This window comes from Ceratotherium simum, chromosome 7 (genome assembly GCF_057802395.1).
Source record: "Ceratotherium simum simum isolate JZ-2026a chromosome 7, ASM5780239v1, whole genome shotgun sequence".
Classification (NCBI taxonomy): domain Eukaryota; kingdom Metazoa; phylum Chordata; class Mammalia; order Perissodactyla; family Rhinocerotidae; genus Ceratotherium; species Ceratotherium simum.
In genome coordinates, this window is record NC_141906.1 from 39,924,196 (window position 1) to 39,942,552 (window position 18,357).

Here is an 18,357-nt window from a genome sequence, read left to right on the forward strand (position 1 = left end):
GAATGTGTATGTTTCATTAACTTTACTGCCTAAGGTGCTTGATAGTGTCCAATCCAGTCGCTGGTGTTATCTTTCAGAACAACAGATATTGTGTGATTTTTATTCACTTACGAAAGTGACTTTTCAGTTATTTCAGCTGATGCTCTCTCTCTCCCTAGAGAGTCACCATGGTAGCCATAAAAGTATTTTATATAAACAGGCTAGACAAACCAATCAGCTTTTCACAATGAAAAGAAGCAAAGGTGTGTATGTAGGAGTAAGTAGACATGTGCTTGGACCATTCATGGGCTAAGACTGCTCAAATACCAAGTTCTATGCATCTTTTTCAGGGGGTATATCATCCAGTCCCTCAAAAAAGTTTCAGGCAAGGAGCAATGAATGGTAACCTGCTTCAAAAACCTTCAGACCTCATTTCCTTGGAAGCACCAATCACCTTTACAAAAATCTGGGGTGGGACAGTTATTCACTAGAAACTTCACTGAGTAATTGCGCCACCTCTTGATAAAATTTTTGATTGTTGATTTCAAGTGGATTGTATAAGCTCAGAGAAAAATACACAATTGGGGGCAACATGAAGCTAGCTCCAAATTTTCTGTCTAAAATAAAAATAAGTTCTTCAGGTTTAAAAGTACCAAACTGTAAATTGATAGGTTCAGTTTCACTTCAAGTACATCTACCGGCTAACCCTTACTGTGGGCCTTGTGGGTCGGGGCTCCAGGCGGTGGTAACCTGTGATGTGTTCAGGAGCTCGCAGATGAGCGGCCAGAAGCCTAGTCACTAGCTAAATGTATAACGAGATCCCAAGCAGAGAGCCACCTAAGGCGCCCCCTTTCCAAGGCGTAATCTGCTCTTGGAGCCTCTGTACATTAAAGAACAGGGTCCTGTAACCACCGAGTTATCAACCCGACATCGGACGCCGGAAAATCAGTGCGCTCTCCGGGCCCCCAAACCCAGCCGGCTCCCAGAGAGAGCAGAGCAAGTCGTAGCTTCTGTCACTCTCCCAATAGGCAGACACATAAACAAACAACAAAAGGAATTGTTCGCTTCCCCAAGGGAGGCAGCATGCATTAAAAAGACATGAACCTCGTCCTACCTTGCATCCAAACATCAACGACAAAGTGTTGTTGGTGCAAGCAACTTTGCAGTGGCAAATCATTGGTGTAAAACAGTCAGGGTCCTTAACAACAAGGGACATTCCTTTCGGGCTGCGGCAGTGGCAGCTCGCTGGGGGACCCGAACACGGTGCTCGCCGGGCACATGGAGCGACAGCCTAGACCGAGCGGCCGCTTCGATCGCTGCCCCCTGCGCCCCGCGCGGCCATCCCAGCGCCGGGTGGAAGCAAAGCCGCGGGCAAGTACCAAGCGTCTCGGGGTCTCCTTTCCCTGGGGAATGAAGCGGGGGGGGGGGCGGGGGGGGGAGGGACAGAACCAAGAAAGGTTTTTTCCCTCCCTATGGTGAATTTGGGGGAGGTAAAATTTTTAAAAATTAAAAAAATTAAAATAAAAGGAAGCCAGGCGCTTGGAGGGTTCAAAGGAGGTGGGGCAGTATTAGCATGTAAAAGGATGTGCCCGCCTACTCGCCCCAGTCACACAAGATTGTCATGCGAGCTGAAGGGGGCTGAAATTATTCTCTCTGAAGAAAAAAAATACTGCAGCTCCCGATTTGGTAAAAAGCCAGTGGCTTGCTGCAATCCAGAGTCACCGTGGGGAGCGCTGGCCGGGCAAGTGGGGTGGGAGGGAGGGGCCGAGAAAGGGAGGGAGCGTGGCGCTCGCCTGCCTAGCCCAGCCTGCCGGTGCGCTCAGTGCCACGGACAAGTCCCTGGGGTCGATACGTGGGGTGGGGCTCTGATGTGACCCGAAGACGACACTCGACCCCCCATCGCCGCTGCTGCCTGAGTGGAGGCGACCTCCAAGGCCGAGTTCCCGAGAAGGAGAGGCCCGCGCGGAACCTTGCTGGGAGCATCCTCCCCATCCTCCGACAGCAGCTTGCCTGGGTTGATGGCCGGCAAAAGGACCTGGGGTAGAAGTGGGCTGGAAAAGGGTTTCGCTGGCGCTCTATGCCCTTGACTTCTGGGCCAGCAAGCCTACTCACTCCCTGGGTGGTAGAACCCGCCTCAGAACCAAGGCTTTATCTGGTATAACGTTGTTCAAACTCAAAAAGTAAGTGTCCGCCCCCTCCCCACCTTGATGTCTTAGAGGCTCCAAGAAGACCCACAAGTATTTATGGTTTTCTGGAAGTATGAATGACAGGACTGGTAGATGCTTTGTTGGTTTTTTCTTATCTTTTTTTCTTTTTCAAATGAGGCTGTCAAAATTGCAAAAGACTGAAAAAAAAAAAAAATTCAGCATGTGGCTGGCCCAGCTGCAAAACTGCTTATTGGAGACAAAAAGAAAAAAAAAAGTAACAGGAAGAATGCAGAGTAGGAACTGGGTAAAACTAGCACTCTTTGGGTGTCACCTAAGCGCCTGGCACTATGCCTCACAGATGGCTGGTGGAAAGAGCAAGACATCAGGATTTGGAATCAGACTCTGGCTCTGGTGCTGAGTGTGGCTTTGTGTAAGTCACTTACAGTGTTTGAGCCTCTGTTTGCTTATCTGTAAAGTAGGGCTACTAATCCCTACCTTGCAGAGTTATCATGAAGACTAGAGATAGTAAGCAACACATTCCTATGGTAAGCCCTGGTGGTACATGGCCACTGCTCTTTACTTACTTAGCTTATCTCATGCCTTAGGCTGAGAGGTAGATGTTATGGGACACATTTTTCTAGAGGAAGAAACTGAGGCCCTGAAGGTTATATCACATACCCAAGTCAAACAATCAGTAAACCATGAGGATGAGGTTCAAAGAAAAGTGGTGGAAGATAGTTTAATAAAAAAAATCACGGGAGACATCATACATTTCTCAGAAGCATGTTCTAAAGTCTCCAGATGTATTTGAGAAGGTCAGACCTATCACATTGACATGCATGTGGTAGTTTCAAAAGTCTCTTTCTAATTGGGCATTGAACTCAGATCCCACTTGCAATACAGCAACAACATTGTCCTAAATATCCTTAGCAAACTCTGCCAGAACCATGTCCTCCTGGTGCAGTTCCACCAGAATACCAGACCACTTGTACTCTAAAATAATAAGAGCCCTAATACCACCATTTGCTTCAGCCTTATAAAGTTCCAGTAAGAACAAAAGAACTTTGTTCTTTTGCAAATTGCAACTTGCAAATTGTCAAGTCAAATTCAGTGCCCTAAAAACTTTCTTTCACCTGCCCATATCCAAAATACCCAGCTCTTCTGTCCCAAGTTAATGGAAACCAAACCTGATCGCATCAGAATTCCCTGGAGTAATTGTTAAAAAAACGGATTCTCAGGCCGAACCCTACATTCTCATTCCATAGGCCAGGAGGATATCAAGGAGTCTACATTTTTAATCATCCCCATGGTGAGAAGAATATGGGTCCTGCCTGCAAAATTAAGACCTCTTGAAGGGAAATCAACCTGGAACAAAATGTGAGAAAAGATCAGCATGGAAAGGAAGTCAAACTTGAGGCAAATCTGGCTAACTGAAGAAGGCAGCTATGTTTCTGGCTTTGGCATTGTCATACTAAGTGCGAGAGTCCTTGCCTAGTCAATTTCTCTATTAAGAAGCAGGATTGATTCAACCTAGTATGTATCTAGAGGCTGCTGGGGCTCAGGAGATCTAATACATATATGCTTAAACATATCAGGTCACATTTTAGGAGCAGAACTCTGGTCTAGTGCCTTCTGTGGAATCTTAAAGTCACATTCACAGATTAAGTGTATCCCTTAACATTTTATCCGTTTATGTTGCCATAAAACGTGTGATTGTGTGAGCACTTCCACCTACAGAGCGTCTATAATTATGGTTGTTTTTCCAAAGGAGAATGGATTCTAAAAAAGTTGTACAATATTTCCCTTATTCATTAGCCTATAATTTGGATTTCAAACACCCCAAAAGTATTGTATGCTCTATATTGTGATGTTCCAATAATATCTAACACAGTCTTTCCCTAATGAATTACCCAAGCTAAGGCTGACCTCCTATTCTAGGGCAGCATTAAAGGCTGCTATGTTCAAGTTATTTCCCATTTTACAGTTTGTGCTCGTTTAAACTGAGAAAGCCAAATGACAAAATGTAAAGAAAAATGTATCTTTCATTTCCTTGATCTTTTATTGTTTAACTTTAATCAATGAGAATTCATTTATCTATTTTTCTCTCTCTCTACACACATACACACATACAAAAAAACCTGTGTGTGTGTGTGTGTGTGTGTGTGTGTGTATCTGTTATCTGTTGACATGCCTCTGACAAAATGCTTTTCCTTAATTCTTCTCTCTCAATAATAGCTCTGGGGTGAACTGAAGTAGGGGAAGAAGCGAAGCGGGGCGGGGGGGGGGGGGGGACTGTGGTTTCCATGACAATGCATTCCATAGTTACAGCCAGTATCCACTATGGTTAAAAAAATGAATCACTGTTACCTTAAGATACGAACACAGTGCATTATTGTGAAAAGCACTAATTTGGGAGTATACTGCATGGGGGTGTAGTGCAATATTTTTAGGAGGAGATATTACTAGGGAATGCCAGGAGATGATGCACTCATTTTAACAGTCAAAATAACCACCCTTAATTAGACATTTTGACGATTGGTAACATTTACAGTTCTTCCTAATAATCATCACTTTTGAAAAATGATACATGGCAACTACACAATATTAAACATTTTTCCTAATGACAACTTTCCTCAAAATGGACTCATATCACAAAAAACAAGATTATTAATAAATGTGGCCAGGGTTTAATTTTAATTAATTAATTTACTATTATTGTTATCATTCCTAATCAGAAATTGTGACTAGGTAAGAGGCATTAGCTATTTACTTATCTTTTTTCTTTCTTTGCTGATCCCTTCCATAGCAATTTGTAAAAAGAGGTTATTCATGTTGGAAGGGAAAAGAGTGTTTTGGACACTAAGAAGCATGGTGTTTCTTCCTACTGACTGACTTTGAGCAAGCTACTCAGCCTTTCTCAGCCTCAATTCTCTTATCTATTAAGATGATATGAGTATTCTAGAGCATCTCTAAATTTACTTCCAGTGCTGAAGTTCTGAGTGGTCTTCCAAATATAGGATCTTAAGACTGTAAAGGAAATTTGAGAAGCCATTTCATTCAGTCACCTGTCTTCAGAAAATAAACTCTTCTATAGTGCTTACTGTTTAATATGCCCTGATACAATGTTTGCTATGTGCACTGTTTTAAATTCAGCAGTGTGCTGGAGCCAGATCCTACTCTTGAGAGCAAATTGTACCTCTTTCCAACTCTCCATTCAGTAACATCATGCTGGTAGCTTGGAATCTGCCATACAGGAAGTATTTATACCACATAAACTGGCAAACACTATAGATCAAGACTTTCTGTCTTCAGAGAAACATTTACCAACAAACACAGAAGTGGTTTAAGTACTTTATCTACATTAACTTATTTATTCACTGCAACTACTCAATTTCACAAGGAAAGAAAATTGAATCACAGAGAGATTAAGTAACTTGCTCAGACTAACAAAACTGGTATACTAGTTAGCTAAATGAATCAAATAATTAAAAAATTTTGATGGCTTTCAACAACAAATGTTTATTTCTTCCTCAGGTTAGTTGTCCTTCAGAGCTTGACTGTGATTCTAGCCCATGTTGTTCCATAAACAGAAGAGCAGCCTCTAGCAGGGACATGATGTTCTCATGGCAGAAGGAAAAATGATCAATGGCTGAATATACTCTGGCTGTTAACGTTTCTGTTCAGACATTAAAAACATCTTCCTGTTCACATTTTATTAGCCAAGGCAAGTCATATGACCAAACCTGATACCAATTGGGTGGAGAAGGATAATCCTCTCACAGGGCAGAAGGAGAAAACAATGGGAACAATAATACAATAGATGACATATATAACAGCTGAGTGATAGAATTGGAATTTGAACCCAAACAATCTTACTTGAGGAGCCAAGTTCTTAACAAGTAGGCCATTCTGCCTATTACTTACAGCTAACACATCTCTATTTTTCACCTACTTTCCATAATAGGGTTTGTTATTCAGTAACTCTTTAAGGGAATGCTTCCCTGTGACTCCTATAAGAAAGCATGTTAGATTCAGAAAACATAAGAACTCAAGAGCCAATCAGACACACTAGGTTTTGCCAATAATAGCTGTATGATTTCAACCTTTGATATTCCTTTCCCTCTCTTCCCTTTCACGGCAAATTGAAGTCCATTTATTTTCACTTAATCTTTAGTAGAGATGTTTTCATGTAATTAATTCATCAATAAGTTTGTAAACCAAACTATGTTATCATTAAGCTTCGAGAAATATGTAAGGCAGAGGATCACATGGATATGTCTTTCTGCCATCAATGAATTTACAAACTAATTGAAGAGATTGTCATGAAATAAAAGCTAACAGTAGTTCTTCCTAACAGTAGAAAAGTATACATAATTAAGTACTAATAAATGTACTTTAAGTTCATAAGAATGCTTGACCAATGTAGTTAACTTCTCTGAACTACCATTTCCTGTTCTGTGAAATGGTAATAATGCTATTGGATTGCTATAAGGCCTAAATGAGATAAGATAATGCATTTCAAAATTCCTACCACTCTTATCTGGTTTGCACTAGGCACTCAGTAAATTGGAGGAGCTTTATGTTAATTTTCTGATTTTTTTTTCAATAAAAATTAAATGGAAAGAATAAAACTGTTAGACCCACCCAGGAGGTATAATCTCTTCATATTGAACAATTCTAACTCTTCGACCTTTCTTCACAAATTTTACTCTCCCAAAGACTCCTCAGACCTTTTCTCAGCTCTCTCATGTCCCTCTTACTAAGGAATACACAACTGCAGTGAGGGTTTGTATTAGAGTCAGACTCTATACAAACTGACTCTAAAATCCATCAAGCTTTCCCCATAATTGTAAACTCTTCACGTTCTCTGTAATTTCTGAGTCCTCTATTTCTAGTCACCTGCCCCCAAGTATGGCCCCCTTTGGGCCAGTCACACTTAGTGACTGGTTGACCTTTATCTGAGTCATACTTAGTATATTTGCTTGAACTTTATTTGAAATAATTTTCTTGTTTATTTGTAGTTTGGAATGAGTGAGTCAATAAATGAATGAATAAAGGACAAAAGAATATATGGGTTAAGCCAGGCTTTCCATAGCTCCCACCTAGGCCCTAGGTGAACTAGTGTAGATCTTTGTTTGTCTCCTAATCCAGTCCCAGTCCCCCACCTCCTAGTTGGAAGGAGTACAACCTTTATTGAGGAAATGCCAACCCATTGATTCAGAATCAATTTTGACATTTCGTCTCAGCAGCAAGTGTTTTGAAATGATAACTGTCCTCAGCTTCAATAAGGCAAAGTAAAATCTTGTCTCTAAGACCTCTCATGATATTTGCTTTTATCCTTAGCGCCATTTTGAAAAAGCAACTCCAAAACATCACCCTCAGCACCACCTGTGAGGATTTCTTCAGTAGGAAAAATCAAATGAAAAAAAACCTCTTCTTAGGTCTTGTTCACCAAATCTGATTTCAGTGTTAAAAGAAAAAGATTTGGGTCTTCGGTTCCTGTCCTGGCTTTGACACTTACTATGTAACTCTAGTTAATCAGCTAATCTCTTTGACAGTTAATTTTCTCATCCATGAAAAAAGGGAAGGGATTGTTAAATAACAACACCTATATTACAGGGTTCCCATGAAGATTAACTGAAATACCATAGGTGAAAGTACTTATCAAAGTGCGTGACAAATTATAGATATAGATATATATAGATAGATAGATACAGATATAGATAGATATATAGCTATATAGATAAATATTCATTTTTTTCATACTCAAAGGTAGCATTTATTTTGAATATTTTTTCTAAGCACAAAAGAAAGAGTTTAGTGTAGAAGTAATTTCAAAATATTGTCAGGCACAAAAAAGCAATTTGACAGTACTCACAATTCCATTGCCAGAGATAACTAATCTTATATTTTGGAAAATACATCTCCAGTAATATTTCAACAAAATTGTATTCAAACTGTATATAATAGAGTAGGCTGCTTTTAAAATAATATATCTTTGATACTATTCATACTTTTAGACAGAAATCTTCCTAAAAAAATATCATTAATGATGCCATAGAATTTCAATATTTCATGGCATATTTCACAAGCCCCTTCTTGTTAGGGGTCAAAAATATTTCTGAATTCAATAATATGACAAAAATTGAAATGTTCTTTTGGGCAAATATTTGCACATATCCATAACAAAATTATTAGGCTAAAACTTACAGATAAGGAATTCTTGGTGCAAAGGGTATGAACATTAAAAAAATTTTAATGTATAATAACCAATTTATGCTTATATCAATTTAAACTTCCATTAAATATTCTATTGGACTTATTTTTATTCTCCATAAATAATATCTTATAGGAGATACTTCAGCAAAACTCTGCTGAAAGATTTTGATTTTGATTTTGAAGATGTTATTTTTATTTTATTGGTTTTAACAGGATAGGTTAGCTGAGTATAAATTCTAGGTTGCCAGCTATTTTCTTCCAGTATTTTGAACAGTCAATCCAGTGGTCTTTTCTCTGTAAGTGCTTAATTGTTTCCCATTGATCAACTTTATTCATTGTGTTGGTGTTCGGGAAATTCACTCCAATGTGATTAGATGTGGAGTTTATCCTGTTTAGGTCTTTTTGTGATGGCTACATCTAAGGATTTATGTCTTTAATCAATTATAAAAATTGTGATGGCATTTCATTTTGCATTTTTCTCTCCCTCATGTTCTTTATGCTTTTTTTCTTAAATTGTTATCAGATACATATTTACTTTTCCTTTCTTTTATACTTTTTCTCTTTAGCTGCTTGTGTTGTGTTGTGGGTAATTTCTTCACATATCTTCCCATATACTGTCTTCAGTTCTTTAAAACATTTATTTTGTTTTTTAGTTATTATACTTTTCAGTTTTAAAAGTTCTACTGTTTTTTATTGAGCTATAATTGACATTTTAAATTATGTAAGTTTAAAATGCACAACATGTTGATTTGACATACTTATATATTGCCAAATAATTACCACCACAGCATTAGCTAACACCTTCATCACCTCACATAATTCCCTTTTCTTTTTTGTGGTGAGAACATTTAAGATCTACTCTCTTAGCAACTCTCAAGGATATAATACAGTATTGTTAACTGTAATCACCAGGCTGTACATTAGATGCCCAAAACTGATTTATCTTATATCTGAAAGTTTGTATCCTTTGACCAACATCTCTTCATTTCCCCCACTCCTCAGCCCCTGGTAATCATCATTCTACTCTCTGTTTCTATGAGTTTGACTTTTTTAGATTCCACATATAAGTGATATCATACAGTATTTGTCCATCTCTGTCTGACTTATTTTACTTAGCATAATGCCCTCAAGGTCCATCCATGTTGTTGCAAATGGCAGGATTTCCTTCTTTCTTATGGTTGAATAATATTTCATTATATATACATACCACATTTTCTCTATCCATTCATCTGTTGACGGGCACTTTGTTTCCATACTTTGGTTATTGTGAATAATGCTACAATGAACATGAGAATGCAGATATCTCTTGGATATCCTGTTTTCATTCCATTTGGATATACCCAGAAGTGAGATTCCTGGATCTTATGGTAGTTCACTTTTCAATTTTTTGAGGAACCTCCATACTGTTGTCCGTAATGGTTGCACTGCACCAATTTACATTCCCACCAACGGTACATAAGGGTTCCCTTTTCTCCATATCCTCACTAGCACTTGTTATGTCTTGTGTTTTTGATTTGTAGTGATTCTAACAGGTGTGAGGTGATAGCTTGTGATTTTGATTTGCATTTCCCTGATGATTAGTGATGTTGGGCATATTTTCACGTACTTGTTGGCCATTTATATATCTTCTTTGGGAAAATGTCTACTTAGTTGCTCTGGCCATTTTTAATTGGATTTTTTTTTTTTTTGCTCTCATGTTGTATGTGTTCTTTGTATATTTTTGAAATTAACTCCTTATCATATACGTGGTTTGCAAATATTTCTCCCATTCTGTAGATCACCTTTTCATTTTACTAATTGTTTCTTTTGCTGACTGGCACATATTATTAATGAATGCTTAACAACATTCATTTGTTTGCTCTTTCATTCCTTTATTCATTCATTTACTATACATTAAAACTAGCCAAGAAATGTATTTCAAATATATGTCAACCAAACATAGTAAAATTCCTGTGAAATCACTAATTCTATTTTTATACTACGTTTGCCCATCTGTGAAACAAAGGCAAATTGTTCATTGTCAAAAAAAAAAAAAAAAAAAAAACTAAATCAGAGCTTAACTCTGAGAGCAGCAATTCATGGGAAGACTGAAAAACATGGCTCATTTTAAATGGCTTTATGTTGCCACTATGCTTCTCTACTACAAATAGATGTTCCTTATCTGCTTCCTTTCATCTGAACAATAGATGGCTCTTCTAGCTGCAAGAACTAAATGAGGTGACTTACTTAACCTGAAGAACACCACTCTATTATGTTGCAAGCAAGGGCCCTCAGCTAATCGTACCCAAACTAAATGAAATGATTACTCGATGAAAGAATTGCTCACCTAAAACTGTGAAGACATCAGATCTCTCTTACAATCTCTAGCCACATACCACAGAATTAAGATTATGACATAATTATCTCTTTTTCTCTTAATAAGCTGCAAGCCTGATGGTTAAAGTCCTTGATGGCACCAAATTATAAATACAGCCTAACTAGATTTCCATTTCTTATTTGCTTAAAATAAGAACATTGTGAGAAAACTATCTTTTGCTACAATGTGTGTTACTCCTGTTATAAAAATGCTGGTGCTCTCTTCCTTCATTATAAGGACAATCTCAAGTGTAATGTGTTGGAAGATCTGAATTGTGTTTGCTAAAGTTGTTAGCATCTGGCCTTTGCTGGGTTCATAATGTTAGCACATTCACTTCATTTCTCCTTTTTGGTTCCCAATTACTCTTTGATTATTCATTCATTCATTCAACAAATATTTTTGTGTATCTATTACGTGTTAGACAGTATGCTAAGTTTGGGATACAGTGGTAGGTACAAATCAATACAGTCCTGGCCTCATGGAGATTACAGACCAATGGGGAAGGCAGATTGAGATAAGTGCTTTGAGTAGAGTTACATGGCTCTACAAAAGCATATGGGGGATCTCATCTGATAAGGGAGGTCAGAAAAGGCATAACTGGGAAAGTGATAATTGAGTTGAGATCAGAAAGATAAGTGGGAATTTACTGGACAAATAGAGGAAAGAAAAGCATCTCAAATACAAAGAATAGAATATACCAAGAACATGTGATGCCAGAAAACAAGGAGTGTAGGAAGGACTGAGATAAGCTCAGAATAATTGGAACACAGAAAACAAGGGGAAACATCAAGTGAGAAGAGGCTGAAGAAAGTAGAGGTCAGACTATGAGGGTTATATTTAAGATTTTTGTTTTTATTCTAAAAATCTTAGGAAACTACATAAGGAATATTTTAAAAGCAGCTTTATTGAAGTATAACTGAAATATAAAAATCTACAAATATTTAAAGTGTACAGTTTGATAAGTTTCAACATATATATACATCCATGAAACCTATCAGCACAATCAAGATAGTGAACATATCTATCGCTCTCAAAAGCTTCCTCATGCTCCTTTATAATCCCTGCCACTCAAACTCTTTCCTACTCCTCTATCTCAAAGCAACCACAGGTCTGCTTTCTGTCATTGTAGATTAGTTTACACTTTTTAGAAATTTATATAAATGAAACCATAAGGTATGTGCTCTTTTTGTCTGAATTTTTTTCACTCAACATATCTATTCTGAGATACACCGAGGTTGTTGCATGTGCCAATAGTTCATTTCTTTTTTATGGCTGAGTAATATTACATTGTAAAGATATAGTATAATTTGTTTATCCACTCATCTGTTGATGGACATTTGGATTGTTTTCAGTTTTTGGTTATATAGCTGCTATAAGTATTTGTGTATAAGTCTTTGTATGGACATATATTTCCTTTTCTATTGGTTTGGGATAAGTTGATCACATGGTAGATGTATGTTTACATTTTTAGAAAACCGTCAAACTGGTTTTCAACGTGGTTGTACCATTTTACATTCCCACCAACTGTGTATGAGAATTCTAGCCCCTTCAGATCTAAGTGGACACTGGACAGTTATTTTAATTTTAGCCATTCTAATAGACGTATAGTAGTATCTCATTGCAATTTTAATTTGCATTTCTCTAATGACTCATAGTGTTGAACATCTCTTCATGTGCGTATATCTTGTTTGGTAGTGTCTATTCAAATCTTTTGGCCATTTTTGAGATTGAGTTGTTTGTTTCTTATTGTTGAGTTTTGAGAGCTCTTATATATTCTGGATTTAAGCCCTTAATGAGATAATGTTTGCACCTATTTTTCCCCAGTCTGTAATTTGCCTTTTCATTCTTTTAATGACGGCTTTATCCAATTTATTAATTTTTTCTTTTATGGTTTATACTTTTGGTGTCATATCTAAGAAATCTATGCCTACTCAAAGGTCACAAAGATGTTCTCCTCTGATTTCTTCTAGAATTTGTGTAGTTTTAGGTTTTACATTTAAGTCTATGATAAATTTGGGGTTAATTTCTACAAACAGTGTGAAGTATGGATCCAAGTTCATCTTTTTGCATATGAATATCCAATTGTTGCAGCACCATTTGCTGAAATAGCTATCCTTTCTCCACTGAATTGTGTGCCTCTGTCAAAAATCAGTTGTCCTTGTATGTCTGGTTTATTTCTGGACTCTCAATTCCTGTCTATTGATCTATATGTCTACATTTACCCAAATACCATCTTTATATCAGCTGTTTCTTTCAGAGCTGCTAGATACTTTTAATTTCCATATGAATTTTAGCATTAGCTTGTTGATGTCTACAAATATTTCTACTGGAACTTTGATAGAGATTATCTTGAATCTCCAGATCAGTTTGGAGAGAACGAACATCTTAACAATATTGAGTCTTCCAACTCAGGAGCTAGGTGTCTTTCCATTTATTTAAGTCATCTTTAATTTTCCTCAGTAATATTCTATAATTTTCAATGCATACATCTTTCACATCTTTCATCAGATTTATCCCTAAGTATTTTATATTATTTGCTATTTTAAATGGAATTGCTTTATTGATTTCAATTTCTGACTGTTAATTCTCAGTATGTAGAAATACAATTGAGTTTTGTATATTGACCTCTTATCCTGCAAACTCGCTAAACTCACCTATTTGCATGGTAGCTTTTTGGGGGGTAGATTCCATCAGATCACACCATGTCATCCGTGAATAAAAAGTTTTCCTTCTTCTTTTGTTTCTTTTTCTTGACTTAAAGTGGTGGATAGAACATCCTGTACAGTATTGCATAAAAGTAGTGAGAGTGAATATTCCTGTCTTGTTCCTGATCCTAAGCAAAAAGTATTCAGTCTTTCATTATTAAGTATTATATTAGCTATAGATTTTTCATAGGTATGCTTTAGTAGGTTGAGGAAGGTCCTTTCTAATTTTTTCTACTTTGCTGAGAGTTGTTTTTTGTTTTTTTTTTTTAAATCAAGAATAGATATTGGACTTTCTCAGATGTTTTTTCCTACATCTATTGAGGTGACTATTTTTCATAGTTTATTAATATGGCATTTTTTTCATGTTAAACAACCTTATCTTCCTGGAATAAACTTCACTTGGTCATGCTGTATTATAATTTTAATATAACATGAATTCCACTTGCTAAAATTTTGTTTAGAATTTTTACATCTATATTCATGAGGGATATTAGTCTGTAGTATTCTTTTCCTATAATATATTTGCCTGCCTGTTTTTGATTCAGGGCAATACTGGCCTCATAGAATGAGTTGGAAGATATTGCCTCCTCTTCAATATTTTGGAGTAGTTTTCATAGAATTGGTATTTTTTTCTTCCTTAAATGTTTGGTAGAATTCACTAGAATGAAGCCATCTGGGCCAGAAGTATATGTACATGTGTATATCTTTAAATATATTTCATATATATATTAAATATACTAAATATATATATTGTATAGGAATACAGGCATGATGTTATATGTGCATTTCAAGAAGATCATTCTTGCTGCAATGTGGAGGACTGGAAACGGGCAATAATGGCAGTGGGTAGACCATTTAGAAGGCACCTTCGGTAGAGCTGGCAACAAGCGAAGATTAAGACTAGAGTATTAGCAGTAGAAACAAAGAAAAATGGTTTGACTCAAGGAACATTTTAGAAGTAAGAGTGAGAGGCATTGGTGCTGGATCAGATATGAGGAGAAATCAAGACTGACTTCAGGGTTTTTGGTTTATATAACTGGATAATTTATAACGCCATTTGCTGAAATATGCTATACCTAAATAGAAGCAAAATAGAGTGTGTGTATGTGTGGGTAGGGGAGAAACTATTGTTATTTTTGTTTGTTTGTGCATTTGAATTTAAGATGCTTTTTGTAACTCTACATTAGATACATGTATCTAGACCTCAGAGCAAATTTCTGGGATAGAAATATAAATTTATGCACTGTCTCTGAATAGGTTGTACTAAAATCTTGGGTTTGGACGATATCATCTAACCTCTGAGAGAAGACCATGAGAAGAGAAAATTGCCTAGGACCAGGCTTTGAAGACAACAATATTTAATAATTTTCTTTTTTTTTTGTCTTCAGGACCTCTATTTCTCTTAGTAGCTGCTCTGTTGACTCTGCTTGACTCTTACATAAAACCCTCTCTTTCAATAGCACAGAAACCATCTAGGTTGGGCCTTACTTTGTGCAAGAGAGGCAGAAAAGTGGTGTGATAGAATAAACATTGCAGCCAGAAAAAAAAAGTAAGGGCATGATAACAGCAATATCTAAAGTGCTCACAGTTAGCCACCTTCTTGCTTTCAATCTATTAGGAATTCTGTTCTGTTTGTTTGCTTTCCCATAGAAACACATCTCCCATAAGTGGTTGTAAAAATTATTATTTCTTGATACATTAAAACATATTAATGGATTAAAAACCCAAGAAAAAAAGGCCAATATTATTAGTCATCAAAGAAGTGAAAATTAAAACCACAATGAGATACCACTACATACCCATTAGAATGACTGAAATTTAAAGAGATTTCAGTGGGTAATCTGGTGGGAATGTAAAATGGTTCAACTATGTTGGAAAACAGTTTGGCATTTCCTAAAAAGTTAAATATAACTATATCATAAGACTCAGCCATTCCATTTCTAGGTACATAAGAGCAATGAAAACATGTCCACACAGACTTGTACACAAATGTTCATAGAAGCTTTTTTCATAATATCCCCAAACTGGAAACAACTCACATGTACATCAATAGGTAAATGGATAAACAAAATGAGATACACCCATACAACCTCAAAAGCATTATTCCAGGGGGGCCGACCCCGTGGCTTAGCGGTTAAGTGCACGCTTTCCGCTGCTAGGGGCCCGGGTTCGGAACCCTGGGCACGCACCGACGCACCACTTGTCCAGCCATGCTGAGGCGGTGTCCCACATACAGCAACTAGAATGATGTGCAACTATGACATACAACTGTCTACTGGGGCTTTGGGGAGAAAAGGGGAAAAAAGAAAAAGGAGGAGGATTGGCAATAGATGTTAGCTCAGGGCCGGTCTTCCTCAGCAAAAAGAGGAGTATTGGCATGGATGTTAGCTCTGGGCTGATCTTCCTCACACACACACAAAAAAAAGCATTATTCCAATTGAAAGAAGACAGACACGAAAGTATACATATTATATAATTCCACTTACATAAGATTCTAGGAAATAAAAATTAACATATTGTGATATAAAGTAGATCCATTGCTGACTAGACCTAGAGGCAGAGAGAAGGAAGGGCTGAAAAGGGGTAGGAACAATCTTTCCGGGGTGATGGAAATTATCTGTATCTTTATTGTGGTGGTGGTTTCATAAGCATATATATCTTTCAAAACTAATCAAATTGTAAATTTTAAATAGATGCACTCTATTATATGTAAATAACTCCTCAATAATGTTTATTAAAAATATCTTAGATGGTTTAGGATTCAAGATCAAGAAATTATATTAAATTTGTAGGTGAATTATCAAATTAAACACCAATGGTGCAGGTTTTAACCAAAGTAATTCCTAAATTAATTTCTTCATACACAGATAAGCTGGTGATTCCCTACTTCGTTAGAAGATAGAATTCTACATAGGTTCAGTTTTCCAGAAGTAGAAAAAAGGTACTCTGAGTTTGCCAAGACCATTCACACAATTACTGTGTTCACTTTTACATATTTTACCTGAGTTTTAAAAATATTTTATATCACTGGGAAAAGATATATCTTTAAAAATGAAAAGTTTCTGGTGATGGAAGCCCAATGTTTTGGAGTTGAAAATTGAGAAATAATGATGAAGCAATGAATATATGATTAAAGAATGAAAATTCCCTGGTTAAGGGATCTGGGACTTTTGTTTGAATGTTGATAACAGTCTCTGTTTCTGACATCTGATAGTAGATCAGGGGAAGAAAAGCTAGGTGGAGGACCTACCCATTTCACATAAAACAGTATCAAACCCATATAGTAGTGCAAAAAACTACCTCACCTGTATGGGTAATGATACTAACTTGAATAATATTTTATTTATGCCTCCATACTACCCTGTCATTCTAAAGTCTAATTTACTGCAGGCTCCTTCGGCCTTTTACATGGTATGATGGAGTGTTCCTTGGGCCCAGTATATTGTCTCAGTGGATACGGGCCAGACTCATGGCCACATAATGTCTGGGTCCACTCTGTATTTATCCCATATGGGAGGGACTCTAAGCCCCAACTTCCAGAAATTGGGAGATCATCACTGCTATTGCTTTCCATGGCATCCACTAAAAAAGAGAGGGAAGCTACTGACAATTGAGAGCAAGACTCAGCAATTGTCCTGCTTGTGTTTGAATCCAGGATCAACCACCTACTGGTCAAGGGTCCTTGGGCAAATGTCTTAAAGTCTCTGTCCCTCTGTTTTCTCATCTGTAAAATGAGGGTTATAAAAGTGTTTGTTTAAAAATCTTCAGAGATCTAAGTGATTTAATACATCAAATGTCCTAAAACACTGCCTAGCATACAATCAGTATGATTCAGTGTTATCACTATCCCCATTATATCATAATTGTACAGATAATTCCTATTAAATCTTTAAGAATCAATTTGAATATCATCCCTCTGAAGCTTCTGCTGACTCTTTCCACTCAGACAGCAACTCCCTCACCCAAGGTTTGTTTGGACTTTGCATTTTTTTTTTAATTTTTTTTTATTTATTTATTTTTCCCCCAAAGCCCCAGTAGACAGTTGTATGTCATAGCTGCACATCCTTCTAGTTGCTGTATGTGGGACGCAGTCTCAGCATGGCGGGAGAAGCAGTGCGTCGGTGTGCACCCAGGATCTGAACCCGGGCCGCCAGTAGCGGAGCTTGCGCACTTAACTGCTAAGCCATGGGGCCGGCCCTGGACTTTGCATTTTTTTCTTTACAACACTTAGAAAAAAGCTATGTGACTAGGTACTGTTGCAGGTACTGAATATGTAATGGTACATGAGACAAGCAGGAAATGTACCCTACCCGCATGAAGACTTTTCCCAGTGTGGAAACAGACAGAAAGATTCAAGTCTTGTCCAGGATCACTTAAGTGATAAGGGGTGAAGCTAGGATACAGAGCCATCCTCAAAGTTCTAAAGGCTGCATTATTTGTACTACACTATGCTGTCTCCCAGTTTATTGTATTTATTTATACTTCTTATTTACATAAGTGTCTTTCCTACAATGTGGGTTAGTTCAATATTAGGCACACTGTTGACACTCAAGAATCATTTGTTTAACCAATCAATCATTCAAATAAATGAATAAATGACTAAATATAGTACAAATGATTTTCAATAAAATTTTTCTCAGTAAGAAGCATTTTGTTGTTGTTCATAAGATATATGTAAGGCAAGCTGAAATGCATGAAGAAGACACATTGATTTCTCTTATACAAAATGTTTCTATACTTAAAATCATATTCCCCAGAAAACAAAATGAGATCTTTGCGGGAGAAAAGGTACAGTAGTTCTCCCGTCTCCATGGTTTTGTCTTCTGTGGTTTCCATTACCTGCAGTCAACTGCAGTCTAAAAATACTAAATGAATAATTCCAGAAATAAACAATTTATAAGTTTTAAACTGTGAGCTGTTCTGAGTAGCATGATGAAATCTCGTGCTGTCC

General features: G+C 37.0%; 1 protein-coding gene across 2 annotated transcripts in view; it reads right to left on the reverse strand.

Annotated features, from left to right (window-relative positions):
• DLG2 (discs large MAGUK scaffold protein 2) overlaps nucleotides 1–18,357 on the reverse strand; it is a 1,864,788-nt gene that overhangs the window by 1,095,384 nt on the left and 751,047 nt on the right. The window contains exon 1 of one of the 2 annotated variants that reach the window (XM_087433533.1): nucleotides 1,094–1,195. The exons of the other annotated variant lie outside the window; for it this stretch is intronic. Within the exon in view, the coding sequence (XP_087289659.1) occupies nucleotides 1,094–1,195 (102 nt within the window). Of the gene's footprint in view, nucleotides 1–1,093; nucleotides 1,196–18,357 lie in introns of those variants that run through there. 2 annotated transcript variants of the gene reach the window in all.